The sequence below is a fragment of the Astatotilapia calliptera genome, chromosome 4 (genome assembly GCF_900246225.1).
Source record: "Astatotilapia calliptera chromosome 4, fAstCal1.2, whole genome shotgun sequence".
In the NCBI taxonomy this organism is placed as follows: domain Eukaryota; kingdom Metazoa; phylum Chordata; class Actinopteri; order Cichliformes; family Cichlidae; genus Astatotilapia; species Astatotilapia calliptera.
The window spans coordinates 4376078-4393733 of record NC_039305.1 but is presented as its reverse complement, the minus strand read 5'-3'; the positions used below and the strand labels follow the sequence as shown (position 1 = coordinate 4393733).

The 17656-nt window shown below is 40.8% G+C and overlaps 2 protein-coding genes across 4 annotated transcripts; one reads left to right on the top strand and one right to left on the bottom strand.

Annotated features, from left to right (window-relative positions):
• Positions 1-2442: 2442 nt before the first annotated feature.
• LOC113020270 (amine sulfotransferase-like) lies at positions 2443-6300 on the top strand. 2 transcript variants are annotated; one of them, XM_026164080.1, is made up of 6 exons: positions 2443-2646; positions 2749-2948; positions 3762-3888; positions 5163-5257; positions 5361-5532; positions 5606-6300. In XM_026164080.1, exons 1-6 carry the CDS (start codon positions 2505-2507, stop codon positions 5713-5715), a joined length of 846 nt encoding a protein of 281 aa, XP_026019865.1. In that variant the 5' UTR covers positions 2443-2504; the 3' UTR covers positions 5716-6300. The 2 variants fall into 2 exon arrangements, with proteins under 2 accessions (XP_026019865.1, XP_026019866.1); XM_026164081.1 differs by having other exon boundaries at positions 2454-2646; positions 5361-5506; positions 5606-5709.
• Positions 6299-15505, bottom strand: eif3d (eukaryotic translation initiation factor 3, subunit D). 2 transcript variants are annotated; one of them, XM_026164074.1, is made up of 16 exons: positions 15362-15505; positions 13347-13472; positions 13214-13259; positions 11994-12130; positions 11817-11902; positions 11655-11727; positions 11029-11150; positions 10808-10940; positions 10567-10714; positions 10103-10233; positions 9908-9993; positions 9654-9783; positions 8777-8919; positions 8401-8593; positions 8224-8317; positions 6299-6416 (listed from the first exon to the last, which is right to left on the bottom strand). In XM_026164074.1, exons 2-16 carry the CDS (start codon positions 13467-13469, stop codon positions 6403-6405), a joined length of 1659 nt encoding a protein of 552 aa, XP_026019859.1. In that variant the 5' UTR covers positions 13470-13472; positions 15362-15505; the 3' UTR covers positions 6299-6402. The 2 variants fall into 2 exon arrangements, with proteins under 2 accessions (XP_026019859.1, XP_026019860.1); XM_026164075.1 differs by having other exon boundaries at positions 11029-11144.
• Positions 15506-17656: the final 2151 nt, after the last annotated feature.

The following is a 17656-nucleotide window of genomic DNA, read 5'->3' as shown; positions in this document are numbered from 1 at the left end:
CCCCCTCTGCTAGGCGACAGGAGGGGAGAAACATACACAAGCCCTCTCACGAAATCTGAGTAAATAAGGGGTTTTATTACAAACATTAAACTGAAAACTGACGGGGCTGATCAACAGGCCACCGGGGAAACAATTAATACACAATGAAAAGAACAGGCAAGAGTAAAAGATAAGGGTTAACTAAGGCAAGCCAGCACCACAAAACTCTAATGAAACTAAGTTCAACTATATACCAGGTTTAAACAAATAGCAACACAGCAAACAGGTTTAACAAACAAGCTTCACATGCAAAGCAGACGAGGAAGACACTGCATGTTCACTTCAGAGCAGCAGCACCCCATAGTGTGAAGGATCTTCAGCCTTTTATACTCCCAGGTGCAGAAAATCAGCCAGTCAATTGGTCATGGAGTGGTCATGGGATCTCCAGGCAGCCAATCGTCCGCGAGGTCTGGCACACTGTGATCTGCATAAAAGAAGGCTGGCACAGGACTCCCAGCAGCCAGTCATCCACGAGTCCTGGCACACTTAGATTTGCATAAGCACAAAAGGGTAACAGTAACAGTTCCTCAGACTATAGACATTGACAGACCACGTGACTTTCACGCATTGCATGCCGGGAACTTGTGGCAAAACAATCCAAGTACCGCATCAAATGCAAGCATTTGCAGCACCGCAAAACATTCATTCTCCGGTTCCAATAAATTCTTGGTTTTTCTTTGCCCCCCAAAGAAGGTATGTACAAAACGAAGGAAACAATGCCGGTCCATACAAAGACAGACTTGATGAAAAGTCAAAGAAAAGATACGAGGAAAAAAATCAAACGAGTGAAAGGGTTAGACCCTTACGAGCACACAGAGTGGACAAAATACGTTAGCGTGCTGCCCACTTTCACCACGCTCATATTTATAATCATACGGTTCTTGGAGTGAGTGCATACACTCGTGAAGTTTAGTAACTTCAGGTCACTGCAACAAGCCCAGGTACAGTTTACCGACGGATGGGTACAGGACCTTGAAATGCACCGTGTAGAAAGTAAAGACCATCGTACGTATCATAAGTTTACCAGTCTCACAAATCGTCTTCATAAATACACATTCGTTAACCGTTTATTAATAGGACCTTTGAGCTCAATGGTAATTAATTAGCAGTGGAAATAATTTCTGGTTCGCATTACAGAAATGTAGCAGTGACAATAATATTGTATGCTGTAATCGTACTGGGCAATTAGTGATACAAAAAACCTTTTTTATCCTGTGAATAAAAGTATATGTTTTTGTCAATGTACCATAATAACAGAAGCGAAACGCAATATTGTGTCAGGACAATTCACTATTTATGCACAATAAATAAAGGAGCATAGCGCGACAATTTCTGTTCAGCGTCAGACTTGCTTGTAACCTATATCACCAATTATGTTAAGAAAAATGACGTATTAACAACTACAAAACACTGACCTTTGTGGAAATGCTTGGAGCAGACTAACCTGTGAGCTGGAGTGTTCTGGGACGTTATATTTGGTCTTTGAATGGCTGCAATCCAGGCCATCCGTCGTGTCTTTGTTACTTCAGAAACATGGCTCGAACAATTTCTCTTCCATGATGTAATCCGATAACAACTGATCTCTTTCCCCGTCGGCTTCCCGTGGCTGTCATGCGACCGGCTATTGCAGTTAATGTTGAAAATCTCCCAATTCTTTTAATCTTTGGGCTGAAGAAAGGACAATACTCGGTGTATATATGCTCAATCAACAATCATTTATTTCCATACAATTCAACACAAAGAGCATTAAAACATCCGGACGGGAGAGATGCTGCCAGAGGGTCAGGCACATGTCTCAAAATGGTGGCAACTTTTATAGCTTCTGACAGCCCCCACCTAGTCATAAAAGCTACATGTTCACATGTTTTTCTACTTCTTAGCGAGACTGGCTCCTGACCTTGGCTCCCTGTCTTCCTACAAAGGTGGTGGTATGGAATGTGGTTTATCTCTTCTGCCCTAGACGCAGAGTCTCCTTTCTCTTCATGATTCAGCAATAAAACATGTCAAGAACACAGTGTGAGACATTCACAGCAGATCAAGGATACAGAGTGATGCACATTTATCTAATAAACTAATATGTAAATATGTTCTGTTAACTCAAAAGTATAATGAGAACTAGACTACATACACAGCACACCATCTCAACTAAAGGATAATATATGTCCTACAGCTGTTAACATAATTCAACTACATTGACTGTGGTCATAAAATAACATATGTTTTACTCATAATCTTCACATTAATAATACAACAGCTTCTTGCCACTTTTTGTGTTTATTTTTATCGCTGTGTAACTGAGTCCAATTGAAAGCCTGCGTGCGCTAGTAACTCTTGCCACGAGTTCCCAGTATTGTTTGCAGTTTTACCCCTGAATGACGTCACATTTTCAATCTCTATTGCCACATGGGGTGAAGAACTACATAAACTGTGTCTCTCCTTATCCGCCTGTGTGATTCGGAACTAAGATGGAGCAGCTCGGTAACCGTCTCTGCCGGTATAAGAACTATAACTTTCTCTCCAGTTACACAACTGCAGAGTACATAGACTCTCTTCAGAGTTTTGAAATAAGAGACAGCGATGTGTTCCTCGTGTCTTATCCAAAATCAGGTCAGTGAGAAATCTCTGTAGCATCCCATTATTTTGCAGTTTTATTCTGTCCAGAGTGATCCACTGGTCAGATATGATGTCCAATACATTTTTCCTCAAAAGGCACCATATGGGCTCAGCAGATCATCACTTCAATCTATGAGTTGGATGGGCATGTGAATGAATATCTTACCAACTCACAGAAGATGCCATGGCTGGAGTTCACATGGGGTGCATACACTCGTCGCCCCTCTCCACGGCTCTTCACATCACATCTCCCCCAGGTTCTCATGCCTCCAGGACTGATGGACAAGAAGGGAAAGGTCAGAGCTGTATAGACGCTCAAGCAGCCTGAAGAAAGAGCTGGTTTTGAGATGTAGTATGACAAAGTTCTTTAAGTGGTTAAAAATATAATTTGCTCAGTATTTATGAGTAATTGTATGAAATGATAGATACATTTGTTAAAGAAAAGCAAAATTTTATTGAAGTTTTATTGTTAAGGAATGGCATTAAAGGATTAGAGGCAGTATTTGTTCATATGAAATTCAGATGGTAAATGGTAAATGGTAAATGGCCTGTATTTATATAGCGCTTTTACTAGTCCCTAAGGACCCCAAAGCGCTTTACATATCCAGTCATCCACACATTCACACACTGGTGATGGCAGCTACATTGTAGCCACAGCCACCCTGGGGCGCACTGACAGAGGCGAGGCTGCCGGACACTGGCGCCACCGGGCCCTCTGACCACCACCAGTAACCACCAGATGTTTTTTCTTAGTCAGTTACATAGCACTAATAGCACAAATAGCACACAGCTTTTTGAAACATAGACACTCCTGAGTAGAAAAAACAAACATAGCAGCAAGTAGAATGCTCAAATGAAGCTTCAAAATGTGGTTTCCATATCAATGGGTCACCTTATGGTGACAACATCTAGCTTTTATATACAGCCAATGAAAACAAGTTTGCTTATAAAACAACTGTATATATAAAACTTCATATATAACTTTATATATAAAACAACTCTTAAAACTAGTAGAAATTACTAAACTGCTCAAACTCAAGATATTGTTAAAGAATGAGTGATTTTAAAAGTGGCATGGATTCTGTTTTTTCGTTTTGTTTTTATGTCAGATTGTGTATTTGATGAGGAATCCAAAGGACAACATGGTGTCTTACTATCACTTCAGCAACAGCCTTGCAGACCTTGAGACCCCTCAGAGCTTTGCTCAGTTTTTCGAGTGGTACCTGACGGGAAACGGTACGTGTCCTCATCTCCACTATCTGCCTAATGATGATGACCAAGAAGAGTCCAGGTCTGATAAATGATAACAGATATCAATGTGATCAGGAAGAACTGAAATTGATTATTTCAAACTGAACTGTTTGACATACTTACCCAAGTGCACAGACTAAGGGATAATAGCACATCCATATAGAAAAAAAATATATGGCTTTATAGTCAAAGGAGCTTGCAAAGAAAAGCGTCTGGACTTCTTTAAGTTACTTGAAGACGTTTCACCTCTCATCTGAGAAGCTTCTTCAGTTCTAAGGTCAAATGGTGGAGAGTCCCAGATATAAACCTAGTGGGAGTAACCCCCCACAGAGGGACAAAAGGACCCCCTGATGATCCTCTAATCGCCTGACCCAAGGTGTGAAACTGGGTGTGGGTCCCAATCAGCCAGAGTATCGGGTGAGTTCATTGTGAAACCTGGCCCCACCTTATCATGCGAATTCCTGAGAACAGATGAAGAAGCTTCTCGGATGAGAGGTGAAACGTCTTCAAGTAACTTAAAGAAGTCCAGACGCTTTTCTTTGCAAGCTCCTTTGACTACGATGACCTGGATGACTGAGAACCTTCACAGACATATGGCTTTATACTTCTTCCACATAGCATTTCACAAAAATACTTTTGATATGACACATACTGCATATCTATTAGTTACTTTACAAATTAAAACAGTGGTACCTCAGTTATTTGACTCTTGACGTTGTAAAACCTTTTTACCAGATTGAGCAATTAGCAAATAAGATAAAAAACACACAAAGAACGTTCTGTCCACCTACCTGTGCTTGTGTCTTTCCTAAGCAAACAGAGGTGGGTCACACAAAAACAGCTTGTAATCTTTTGAACTCATTCCCCTTTTGACCCTTTAAATCACTGACATTCTGGTATCATTAATATACTTTACTTCACTTTAATCCAAATTGAAAGATTTCCTAAAGCACTGACTTTGTTCTAACATTGTTTTTTGCTTTTGATAAAAGTTCAGTCTTGTGGCTGTAAGTGATTTACTCCAAGTTAGCTTCCAACATCCGAAGAGGACCACTTGTGAAGAGGACAGTGCTGTTCCACATCTATTATTAAAACAAAAACTCCAAAAAGATATTTGTTTGTGTAGCAAAAACCTTTTTTCTTCCTCTACCTGTTATCATGCTGCTGGTATTAGAATTGTAGTGGGGTAAATACAGTCAACAGACACTTGATTTTAAATTAAAATGCCAAATGACCAGATTCCTTATGCTGCTATACAGTACCAGCATCATCCTGGTTTGATCATGTCAGGGAGTGGTATTCAAACAGAGACCAGTACAACATCCTCTTCCTGACCTACGAGGAAATGATTTTGGTAAGATGTTTCTTCGCATTTTTGTTGTTCCTAAGGAAACTGAAATAAAATATCTGGCAGAGTTTAAGGTTCTTTTTCTCTTGCCTTCCTGCGTTTCTTTCAGGACCTGAAAGGATCAGTGAAGAAGATCTGCAACTTCTTAGGGATAAACCTGACTGAAGCTGCTATCAGTCAAGTTGTGGAAAAAGCTAAGTTTGAGAAAATGAAGAATGACTCGAAAGCAAACTATGAGCACCTTCCACCAGAGAAGTTCAGTGGAAAATTCCTGCGCAAAGGTAACATAACAGACCTGCAGCTGCTGTGCAGACAAATGTGATATCAGGTGTTGTGTGTTTGTCTTTATTACAGGTCAGATTGGAGACTGGAAGAACACACTGACTGTTGCACAGAGTGAAAGAGTGGATCAAGTCCGTCAGGAGAAACTTGGTGATTTGCCTTTGAGGTTCATCTGGGAATAAGCAGAGCAGCTCTTCAGGGTCTCCCAGTAAAAATACTGGCAGTGGCATGTTGTACACCTCAGGCCTCCTAGTAGATACACCTGTGTTATCACACTCACAAGATTTTCAGTAAACTTCATCTCTGTCCTGAGGCCACTGAGATTTATACTCACCCAACACTTTTAGTAGATACACCTGTTATCAATTTGAAAATCCTGTGTGGCTTCATTCTCGAGTTATCACATTTACAAACTGTCCACCTGTCCGTTCATTAGGGTGACAAAAATATCCCATCAGTGTTGTAAAAAAAGTAATAGTAACTGTTATTCAAATATTAAGTAAATTCATTTTCTTCTTTTATGAAAAAAATCAAACAACCATCAGACTTGTCCTTTGCAAACAATTTCCCGAGTTTATGTTCAGTCACTTGCTTCAGATTATATTCGAGCATCTTCTGACTACTCTGCCCATGAGCAAGCAGTTTTCAGTCACATCCACTCCTTGTTTATCAAGCTCAGTGTTGTGTCCGTTGTGCTCAGCTATAAAATGCTTTATGACATGTTTTGAACTTCAGTACAAGAAATAAAACACAAGACATTAAAGGTAGTTGTATAATCTGCTATTGCCTTTATTGAATGTCAAAAGGAATTCACTTGTTTCTCAGTGAAGGATCAAGGCTGTTTTGGTCACTGAAGCTGACTCCACACTTCAATTATCATCATCTGAAATGAAAAGGGTTCAACATAAGTGCAAGAAGAATCTGATTTATGAACAATGAACACTCAAAAACCAAAGACACACAAACTTTGGAATTTATAATTTAAAAAAAAAAAGTGCAGACAAATGCATTTCTTCACCGTGGAATTGAATTATTTCATTTTGTTAAAAGTCCGCTTGTTCACTGTAGCTGTTTTATACTACGTTACCCATGATGCACCTCGGTATCTGTACTTCCGGTTGGGAACGTGTTCAGCGCAGCGCTGCACAGATGAGAGGTGTGTCGGAGGAGTAACGTATTAACGTGCATTCGGTGTGAGTTAATACTGCGTGCGTGCTTACCATGTGAGTATTGTAAGATGAGAGTGAGGCTTGTTGACTTTATCTGTGTAATTTGCTATCGCTAAGAGGCTAGTCCCGTTGCTATCGCTAAGAGGCTAGTCTCGTTGCTATCGCTAAGATGCGTTTTGTTTGGCCTACTACAGGCAGCCTTGTGTTCAGCCCATATTTCATTCCATATACGACTTACTGTCAAGCATTGTGGTTGTAGGTGGATGTAACTATTTACTATGTTTATTCTCTGAATCGTTGCAATCTGCAGAGGTCTGGTTTGCCAATGTATGTACAAGCCAGAAATTCATTTATGGTCTTAGGGTGCCATCTAGTGGCCATGAGGTTATGGCAGATTGTATAACATTACGCTGGAAACCCACAGTACTGTATAAGGGGTACACTGCTATCCATAGTGGTTAATACAAATGTTTGTTCTTTCTGTTTACAGATGACCACACACACACATACCCATATACACACTCACACCCCCGTTACCTGCATGTGAATACTGTAATGCCTCCCTACCAACGCTGTACATCCTGTTGATGTCATCTGCCACCTCTTTAGTAAAGTTATTTGAACTACATCACTGTGGAGTACCATTCCTTCTGACCGAGGACGACTCAGTTGAAGCGTGATCGGCAATCAGTGCAAACATACATTACACATTTATAGCATTTGAAAGATGAGCTGTTAAAACCCCCCCCCCAAAATGTTTCTTTGAGGTTACAGGCTACTTTTTCTTTTTTTTCCTTTTTAACTCTGAGTAACTTCTTGTGACCCCAGAGGTTCATGTGATTGGATGTTCCAAAGAAAGTGTTCAAAAACAATGACAGCAATCATAAATAAAAGAATATGTCAAAAAAAATAGCCACTGGTCATTTCATAATCACCATGTTTCTTGTCAATGCAGCATAAGGGAGCCACTGGAGAGAAAAAGACCTTCTCAACCCCAGAAACAGACTTAAGAATTAAGTTTTATAAAAAGACCAAAACACTAAGAGAAAATGTGATTTTATCAAATTCCAACAGTTTCTTGGATTTTTACAGAGTTTATATCTGTTCTCTGACAACTAAGCATGCAGTCTGGTCCAGTACAGATGTGATAATGTTACTCCACAAAGTTACACCAAAATGGGCTAAAAGTGACAAAACACTCAAATTTGAGCACCAAACACTGAATGTGCAAATGTAGCATGCATTACAATCCATTTAAAAATATGAATTAGTTAATCGACTGGCATTTGTGGCCCTGACCAATGAGGGCAGCAGCACCGTCAGCTGGTCGGGCACATCCCTGCTGTCCTGTGTGTAAGAAACATTTGTACCTGAAGAAATCCTGCACTTGTATTCACCGCTAACACACACCAGTGACAGAAACCATTCTCACACCAGCACCAACATGTTAAACTGGAACATCCTGTGCTTCCCACACAAGCTTTAGTTCAACCTCTATTTAAAATAGGAGCTAAACCATACCTTCTTCCTCCTCGTCTTCTTCATCCTCCTCCTCTTCCTCATCTTCATCAGAGCTGAAGGTCCCATCAGGCAGGCTGTACACACGGATCACTTGCTGTAGATGAGAAACAGAATATCAGCTTGTGAGCTCACACACCTCCCAGCTGCCTTTCAGTTCTGCTCTCTGCGCCGGCTCACCTTGTTCGGGTCCTTCAGGATCAGGTACTTGCCCTCGTCCAGCTTGAGGCAGATGTCGATGACGCAGCGCAGGATTCCCCAGGCGTTCTCCATGCTCAGGTTGATCTGGCTGGCGAATTCATTGGGTTTGAACTGCTGGGTGCCCAGGATGACGTGGCGAGCAGAGTCTTTCACGTGGTACCGAGAAACGTACCTGGAGAAACCACAGAGTGATGCAGAGACAGTCAGTCCAGCTTACTGCCTTGGCCTACGAGCACTGCAAGAAGGAACTGGATTGCTCCTCAATCAATGATTGGTGAAAAACCTTTTTCTGCATCTTAATATTTAAATTAGCCTCCTCTCCTTTAACACACAGAATCGGAATCTCGCTCCTCACCCCAGTTTCAGGTACTCTGATCCAGCCAGCATGGCGCAGCAGGTCCAGCGCGCCAGTTTGTAGCTGTTATTCTTCAGCTCGGTGGCCAAGACGGCTCCTCTCTGAGAGTCCAGCTTCTGACGCCAGTCCACACCATTACAATACTACAGGACAAGACAAATCAGACGCACCAAAGCTTATAAACAGAACAGCATATACTTAGCTGAAGGAGGAGGTTAACTGCCTGTGAACAGAGGAGTGGCTCTAGTAGCGGATGCCTTAAAAGCATCTGGAATAACAAAACTGCCTTCATTACAGCAATATTTCACAGAGTCTGAATCTGGAGATGTGTCACCACTTCTGATTTTTACTCACTGAAAATTCACATCAGACAGATGCAGCTGAGAGGTACAACCATGGTTATTTTTAACACAGCATAGACTCTGTTCTGTGTGAGGTGAAACATCTGGAAGGACCTATGTCTGTATGAGAGCTTGGTCTCCAACAATAGACTCAACCCACAAACATAGCTGACCATAGGTTCAGAAGCACAGAAGGAATCCTACTTCCTTTTGCTGACATCTAGTGATCAAACATGTGAAGTACAGAATGCAGCAGTTTTTAGAAGCACGTGAAAAAGACTGAGAAAAAACACATTTCTGGGTTTTTTGGAATTGCCATTTAGGCCTATTTGTTTTCTCCAGAGCACCTTCTTTCCTTATTTTTCTAAGTTTTTGTAAAAACGGTCAGGGAGATATATCGAATACATTTTAAGCTGAGCAGATGAAGACGCTGCACCTAGCAAGGGCTTTAATTATTTCGGGCCATTTCCTCGACTAACAGACAGATGAGCCTGACTGACTAAGCTCTACTTCATTAAACCCGTTTCCTGTCTTACCCTGGAGTCCCACTCATTCAGAGTCTTGACGTTAATGAAGGACACTTCTCCACTGGCTCCAGTCATCACGCCATCGTGCTCACAGCGGACGATCAGATCGATGTCTTCTCCGAGCTTCCAGTGACGGTACCTTTAACACAAATACAAAATATCAGGAATTAAACCCAGGAATATTTACTACAGCAGTTACAACAGCCTCTTGTTCTGCTGGAAAGATGAGAAATTACAAATTGGTTTGAAGCTACTGAACATACCGGTAAGCCACAGATGCCACCTCACTCTTGTCCATATCCTCCTCCACAAATGGGTTTGAGTTAGGAAACTTGTAACGGTCTCCACCCTACAAGAAAGAAAACAAAGACCACTCACTTTCATGAGCCAATTTTGTTTAAGGCTAGCTTAGCTTAGCACAGAAAGGCGTTGGGGCTTCCAGTCATGTGACTTCGTACCATGCGTAAACACTGCTGGCTGAAGTTGTGGTTAATGTACGTGGCCTCCATGGCCAGGTTGCGAGGAGAGTTGAAGGAGTTGCCCTCATCCTGGGGAGGCTCGTTGGCAGTCTCACTCACAGTTAGCAGATCTGAGGGGAACAGTTGGAGATCAGAGCATCAGTATGGCTGATAGAACTCAGTCATGTTCACTGGTGAATGTTTTGGGGCATTTTTTCCCCACAATGAGAACGTCTTTCAGGGTTGTAAATATATGTTACATTCAAGTAAACAAAATGCGGGGTAAATAAAAGAGTGGTTTAAAAATTCTCATTGCAATCCTTCAAATTTTCTTCTCTGCAGAAAAACACCTGGGTCATGAGCTGTTCTCTCAGGCTTTATTTACAGTCAAACTTGTTTTTCCGAGCAAACTAAGTGTAAAACATCAGAGTGAAACCAGCTGCTGGTGACTACAGGTCGCTCACCAAAGTCTGAGTTATCTCTCTTGTCGAAGAACAGCTTGTTGCCCACTCTCTGCACGATGATGTCCCAGGAGTTGACTGAGCGCGTGCAGCACATCAAGGTGGCCAAGATGGCATCAGTGGCAAACACGTTACCCTGAGTCTTAGCCAGCTGGAGGGAGGAAAGAAAGAAATAATCATGTAAGAAAGCTGCCAAACACAGGGTTCAGACAGCAATGCATTTTCAGGCAACATATTTTTTTACCTTGCGGATGACGGGGTCGTCGGTGGTAGTAACAGTGTGGAAGATCCTTTTGATGCTCTTCAGCTGCTTCTCGTTGCGGGTGGTGATTCGATCAAAGGCCTTATCGTAGTACTCCAAAGCACCACAGCACTCACTGCAGGAAATGAGAAGTGAAACCTCATCATCACCTGCATTTCCCCCCTATAATAATCTATTACAAACAGCGGCTCAGCTTCACCTACATGTCAAGGGGGTCAGACACCTCCATGTATCTCATCTTCATCAGTCTGGGGAAGTCCATCTCCTCCTTCACCTCCCAGTCACTCCTAACCTCCACAGAGGAGTCTCTGGGCTTCAGCTGCGCCTTCGTGAACAGACAAGGATGTCAAGAACAAAGTCAATAACACCACAGTACAAACACACCTTTGAGTCTTAAAACCTTGAGATCACATTATCTTTAAAAATGGGTTTAAACATGATGTGAGCCACAAAAGCAATCATACCAGAAAAAAATGTAATTCTTACTGTTGGCAAGGGCTGAGATTTAAAGCAGCATATGCTGACATTACTTTGACTGAGATGCACTACAAAACTAGCCAATATTAAATGATACGAGGTCAGGCTCACTGGGATTTATTTACTTCTTAAGCTTATTTGTGAAACAGCCAGAGTGTGAAACTCAAATTTACGCTGTGGACAATATTCTTTCTGGACTTCCAGTATCAGTTTACCTTCCAGTTATTTTCTCGATTAATTGTTTACATCATAAAAATGAAAAAATCCAAAACAACCTGAAGCAAAAACACATGAACCTTCCCATTATTACATCACAAAAAATTGAATTTATATTTCAACAGTAAATAAACACCTGGGATTTTTGGTCCCATTTCTGACGGACACCAAACTGCTTTTGGAACTTCTTCTGCAGCCGCATTCGCTCTCTGACAAGACAAAAACATGGGATCAAACTTCAAGATGTGACGATTTCACCGCCTGTGACCAAAAGCGTTCAGATGTGCTCTCCTCTCACCTCTCTTTCTGCTTAGCGCTCTTCGGGAGCGTTTGCATGTTGAACTGCGTCATGTTCCTGCGGTCTTTGTCCCTGCGCAGGTTCCTCTGTGAAAACAAAAACATACTGTTACCAAAGTCCTAAAAGGTTAGATTAAAAACATTTAAATATCACCCACTCTGCGACGATCTGTCCTACCTGAGCAAACCTCATGCGGTTCCTCTGGTAAGCCGTCTTCTGGGTCTTGGCAGTGTCCACCAGCTGGAAGCTCGTCTCATCCTCCTCGTGAAAGTAGGCGTACTGACTGCCGCCTCCAAACTGAGAGGAATATTTATCTGAGGACAAAATAAACATAAACAATTAAGAAATCAGCAAGAAACCACAAAATAAATTGAAGGTTTTTTGATGATGTTTGAAATGCTTGTGCAAACAGAAAAGTAAATCAGAAGATAAAAGAGAAGAAACTGTGATATCATACAAATAAAACAGATGTCGTGGTCTAATCCTGCTGATATTCTAATGAAACACAAGAAATTATCTTTTCCACATAATTTAGGTGTAACAGATTCGCTTGAAAACCAGCTACATTCAAGTCTATTTTCATCTAAAAACTTTATTTTAGATATAAGAAAATCAAAGAAAATCTGCCAAATAAAACGTACCAAAGAGGCAGATTTTGTACAGCTAGGGCTGTTCAATATAGCGATATATATCGGATGATGATAAAAAAAACGTCTATCATTTCCTATCACGCTATCGTTTGTTTCGTGGTGTTGTGAAATAAACTGTTTACGGCAATATTTGTTCATGGTTTTGATGGTCACTGTAGTGGCTATATTAATTTCTTAAAGTTCTCTCTTTCTCTTATATTTAATATAACCACACTACGGACGGACAAGCGCCTGTTTTTATGAGTTGTCATTAGCAACAACAACGGTAAAACCATTGCGTGGCTCCGCTGTCCGCTTGTTTGTTTTCCATGTAAACCTTTCACAATAAAGCTCAAGATCCTGTTGAGACTTTTCAAAATAAACTGAATCATGTGAAATAGTATGCAGAGAGTTTATGGATGAGAAGCAAAAAGAGCCGCCAGGTGCTAAAAAAATAAACCTTAGACTCAAACGTTAGAACAGGCTTTTCCCCGCAGCACGCCGTGTAATAAATACAAAGAAAACATCGGCCGTTACAACCTATGTGTAAAAATGTATAGTTTCATGCATCGTTTAAAACACTCGACTCCAGGTAAAGGACGCCCAGCTGAAAACACTTCACGCCAAGTCGAACTGCCCGAGATTCATCGAATTTACAGAAAATGTTACATTTTTGTGATTCATATCGTTGTCAGGACGATAAATGTCTTATATCGGGATATGAGATTTTGGTCATATCGCACAGCCCTATGTACAGCTGTGACTTACTTGTGTATCTCTTGTCTTGGTAAGTAGCTCCGGTCCAGTCTGCAACCTACCAAACACAAAACACACAAAGTCAGTAAAAAAACAAACCCTGGAAAACCTTTTTCCTCTTTTCAGAGCAAAACTGATAACAAACCTTTCCCAGACGATCTCCTTTGCTGAACGGCTGGTAGGGCATGTCTTTAAATTTCTCAGGGACCGCACAAGGACCCCAGCCGGATGGGTTGTCCTGGATCACAGGGGCGTGGAACTTCGCCATGGCCTGAAGACAGAGGGGAAACGGAAAAAGACGACAAACCCTATGAGACCAAACATTAAAAACCTTCTGGGTCTAGCTGACTGATGGTACACATACAGGGTCTCAGGCAATGAGCAGCACTGATTTCTTCAGCAATGCACTAAAAGAAACAGGCATTGATCAGCTTGCGCAGTGGGCTAGTCATCACTGACCCCTGAAAGTCAACTCCATGATTTATGGCTATAATACAACATATTAAAACAGTGACAGGATTCTTCAGTTAAACAAATTTTCGTTTTAGTTACAATTTTGGCTTCCACTGATTGTTAAAACCGAATTGCAATAATTATTTTCTTTACAACAATTGCCTTGTTTGAGTTTTTATTTCATTTATCTCCTGCATAATTAGCCAATATAAGCAAGTCTTTTGGGATAGTTTCTTCCCACATTTCTCTTTTCTTTAGGTGGTGGATCTAACTGATGTTTAGTTGTGGTTTGCCCCTTCTCAATTTTTGTTTTTTTATCATTAAATGCTTTTAATGTGTCATGCTGTATTATTTCCCACCATCTATCAACAAAGAGATTTTGGATCCCTTTGACAAAAACAGAAAGAGAATTCTGGTACATGAGTGCCTAAAAAGTACTTGCATAGCTCGTGAATCAGTCATTACAGCTGTATGATCAACATAGGATCCTGCAGTACACCACTTGGGATCCTATGGTACAAGCTGTTGCCTAAGCATGTAACAAACACCTTTTGAGCTATTAGCGTGGGTGGAGGGTGTCTCTGTTACTCTATAATTAAATCAGCAGGGTGCCGTGGGGTTTCTATACCACAATGCTGTTTAATTACAATAAAGCAAAACAGAAGGGCTTTTGAACAAAAATGAATGTGTGTGGATGCACCCCAAATGATTTTAGTGTGGGGCAGTTTGACCTGTAGAAATCTGGTCTACTTTTGACACTCAAGGCTCAGTTACAGCACAGCAAATGCTGCATGCCCCACAGACATGAACCACAGGCCACAAATACAGTATTTAAATGGTTTAAATGTTGATTGACCCACAAGTGGGACATCTGGGCCATTTCAGATGGACCTGAGGTTGCATTCATCATACTTATCCTGAGTCAAGCCTAAATGTAGGCCAAAGGAAGCTGCAAATGCAGGCCACAGCTGGGTCAAATATTTCTTTGTAAGGTTTAGGTGGTACAGTTAAAAAAAAAAACAGAGTAAAGGAACCGGTATTGTGTTGAGCCCTTCAAGATAACATCTGGCATGCTCCCACCAACAAAGAACCGCTCTGTGGCTAAAATAAAACATCTCCTACTAACGCGGTGTCTTTTAAGACCGATGAACAAAGACCAATCAAGACAATCTCCAAAGCAGATTGAGTGCGCAGTAGACCTGACGTGGATCATTTCATCATCCTGTAATGCTGCATTAAAGTTGGTAACATAAAGTAATGATCGGTGCTCACTGCTGGTACATTCACGATTCTAAGATTTCAACCATAAGCACGTCCAAGGACATTATTTTATCGTTTGATTTGATGTTTAAGATTTGTGATATTAAAAACGAATAAATGGGCTCTTTACGGGCTTTCGGTAGCCAACTGGTAATAATCGCTGCTTAAAAACTAGACATACTAAGACTAAACGCACAGTTGCTAACTTGAGATCAGCCAGTGTAATTATTTAAAAGAAATAGAGCAGCATTGAAACGCTTTTTCTGCACCGTTAGCTCATTGTGGCTAACGCTAACCCTAGGCACCGCCAGGTGGTCATGCTAGCAATGCTAAGCTAACCGGGTGGAGCGCGTCACGCGCGTAAACACAAAACTCTGATGTTTGACTGAAAATGCTGCTAAAAACAGGCGCTTTTCACACATCTGTGTGTGCTTTCTCTGCTCTTACCGTGAATTCTGTTTCAGTATATGGAGTCTTTTAATCCAGCAGTTTCTCTGACGCTGCTCTGCCCCAACACAGCGCCGGTATGAAAGGAAGTGCGAAGGGCCGTATAGCGCTGTGTTTCCTGCAGTGTTACAGCAGCAGCCGACGTAGTACGTCAGTTGTTTGTTTGTTTTTTACCGTCGTCTGAAATGAGCGTTCCCTAAAAAGTAAGATAACTGCTATTTTTACATTACATGAAAAAAAATACAGGTTAATGTATGTAATTTTAATAATTAATTAGGCCAAAGAGCAAATAAATGGTTGAATGGCCTTTTGAAATGTTACTCTCAAATTCTATGCTTATGAAGTTTAATTTTCAATATTGTTAAAGAGAAATACAACAATCATTCATACATATATACTGTAGATCTTTGGATGTTATATAATTTTGCATATTACTACATTTTTAGCCAATTTTATTTGGGTTTCATTGGCTAATTTTCAAGAGATTTTTTAAATCCCTTTGCGTTAGTTACGTGTCCTTTTATTTTGAAAGAACGCATCGGATGTAAAGCTATGCTATCACGTCTAACTTGACAGCTGTTGTGTGCTGCAGTTCAGGACGTCACCGCTAGAGGGTACCAACTACATGTGTTCCTGCTAGCGATCAACGACACAATCAAAAAATGTTTCCAAAAAAGCCTTAAATACTGCGGTTTGTCAACAGTGGTGGTGTTTTTCAATAATTGCAACAATAATCACTCAGACGTTTTGCTTTTAACAAGTATTTAAAAACTTTTCTTGTCAAAAAGTGCTGCAATTTCCCACTTTGACCACAGGAGGGCAGTGAATACTTTACATTGTGATCACCCACGGTCTCCACAAACGTCCAAAATATATATTTACACTTCCGGGCGCAATTTCCAAAATCAAACATTTAAACAGTTGTTAAAATATCAAAAAACAAGGTAAATGGGGTAAATATTATGATTTCTTACATTGATGTGTAGAAATACATTTGAAACTACAAATTATATCCAATATTCACAGCCTAAAATACCTATACTTTCTAAAAAGCATGGAATGAGTATTATTTAATTAATTTTGTTAAGCCATTTAAAACAGGAAAGTATTTCCATATGGTCAATTTTATATGGTGATTTTTTGGTATCTTAATTTTTGTTCAGTCAGTAGCAGAATCCTGGTAAACCCATCCATTCATCCATCCATCCATCCTGAGGGTGTCATGGGGTTTGGTTACTGGGACAACAAACTCAGTTTTGAGGTTCTTTTATTTGCATTTTATGCTATTTTTCACTGCATGCACATTTATTGCACTGCACTTATCTGACAGTTTGCAGATTAAATAAAATTTTATGGCTTGATTTAAACTCCTGTGTTTGAATATAAATGGAGCCTTTGGAAGCAGCTGTGAGTGATGGTGTTTCTCAGCCTATTTGTTGAAGTTCTTTGTGCAACTGAACCAGCGACAACTAAAAACAAGCACAACTGGAGCTGATTAACGTCAGCCAACAGTTACTACCACTGAAACTCCCGAAAGTCAGAAAGGAGATGAGACGCTCGTCAGAGCTTTGTAGCAACAGAACAGGAGACAGCCACATTAGAAAAATCATTCAGAGGATTCAAAATCATTCTGCAGATCAATATGTCATGTTTACAGATTACTCCGGAGCTGTATGCATCACCACGCTGTGCAGTCACATTTGTGGGGAGCTGCACGTGAACCTGCAGCAAAACAACACTGTTTGCCAGCTGAGAACTAGAGGTGTGTGTGTGTTGTGTGTTGAAGGCTGGCCTGGAGGATTTGTTAATCTGTATGAGTAACACCTGGACATGTTATTGGGTTAGAAAATGCAGAAAGTGTCCCTCATCCAAGGTCCTGCTGTTGCGTTCCATATAAAGTGCTGGTTACTGAACCTTGCCACGTGTAAGTTGTTGTTTTCTTTCCTTTTTGTGTTTTGTCTTCTCTTCTTTTTGCCATTTCTGAGATGGCCTGTGAGGGTGTAGCTCACAGTGTTGGACTGTATGGACTCAACTGGAGCAACTGGAGCAAAGTTCACCTTAGAGGAAAACAGGTTTCTTTTTCTTTTCTCTCTCCTTGTTTTCTCAGCAGATACAAGATTCATACAGGTTCCATTTATTGTCAGTCCACCGTGTTTCATCTTGTCTTTTTAATGCTGCTTTATGCAAGTAATTAGAGCTTAATCTCATACACGTTCTGTCAAAAGTGCTTTAGAAATGTAAATCAGACGCACATCACCTCAGAGGCCTCGAGAGGGGCTTCTAAACGAATCCCCA

Coding starts and splice junctions, on each gene's coding strand:
- eif3d (XM_026164074.1), bottom strand. CDS start 13,469: ATGGCGAAGTTCCACGCCCCTGTGATCCAGGACAACCCATCCGGCTGG. Junction 12,131..13,213: donor CCAAGACAAGAGATACACAA/GTAAGTCACAGC, acceptor TTTTGTCCTCAG/ATAAATATTCCTCTCAGTTT. Junction 10,715..10,807: donor ACGACCCCGTCATCCGCAAG/GTAAAAAAATAT, acceptor TCCTCCCTCCAG/CTGGCTAAGACTCAGGGTAA.
- LOC113020270 (XM_026164080.1), top strand. CDS start 2,505: ATGGAGCAGCTCGGTAACCGTCTCTGCCGGTATAAGAACTATAACTTT. Junction 5,258..5,360: donor CCTACGAGGAAATGATTTTG/GTAAGATGTTTC, acceptor CGTTTCTTTCAG/GACCTGAAAGGATCAGTGAA. Junction 5,533..5,605: donor TGGAAAATTCCTGCGCAAAG/GTAACATAACAG, acceptor TCTTTATTACAG/GTCAGATTGGAGACTGGAAG.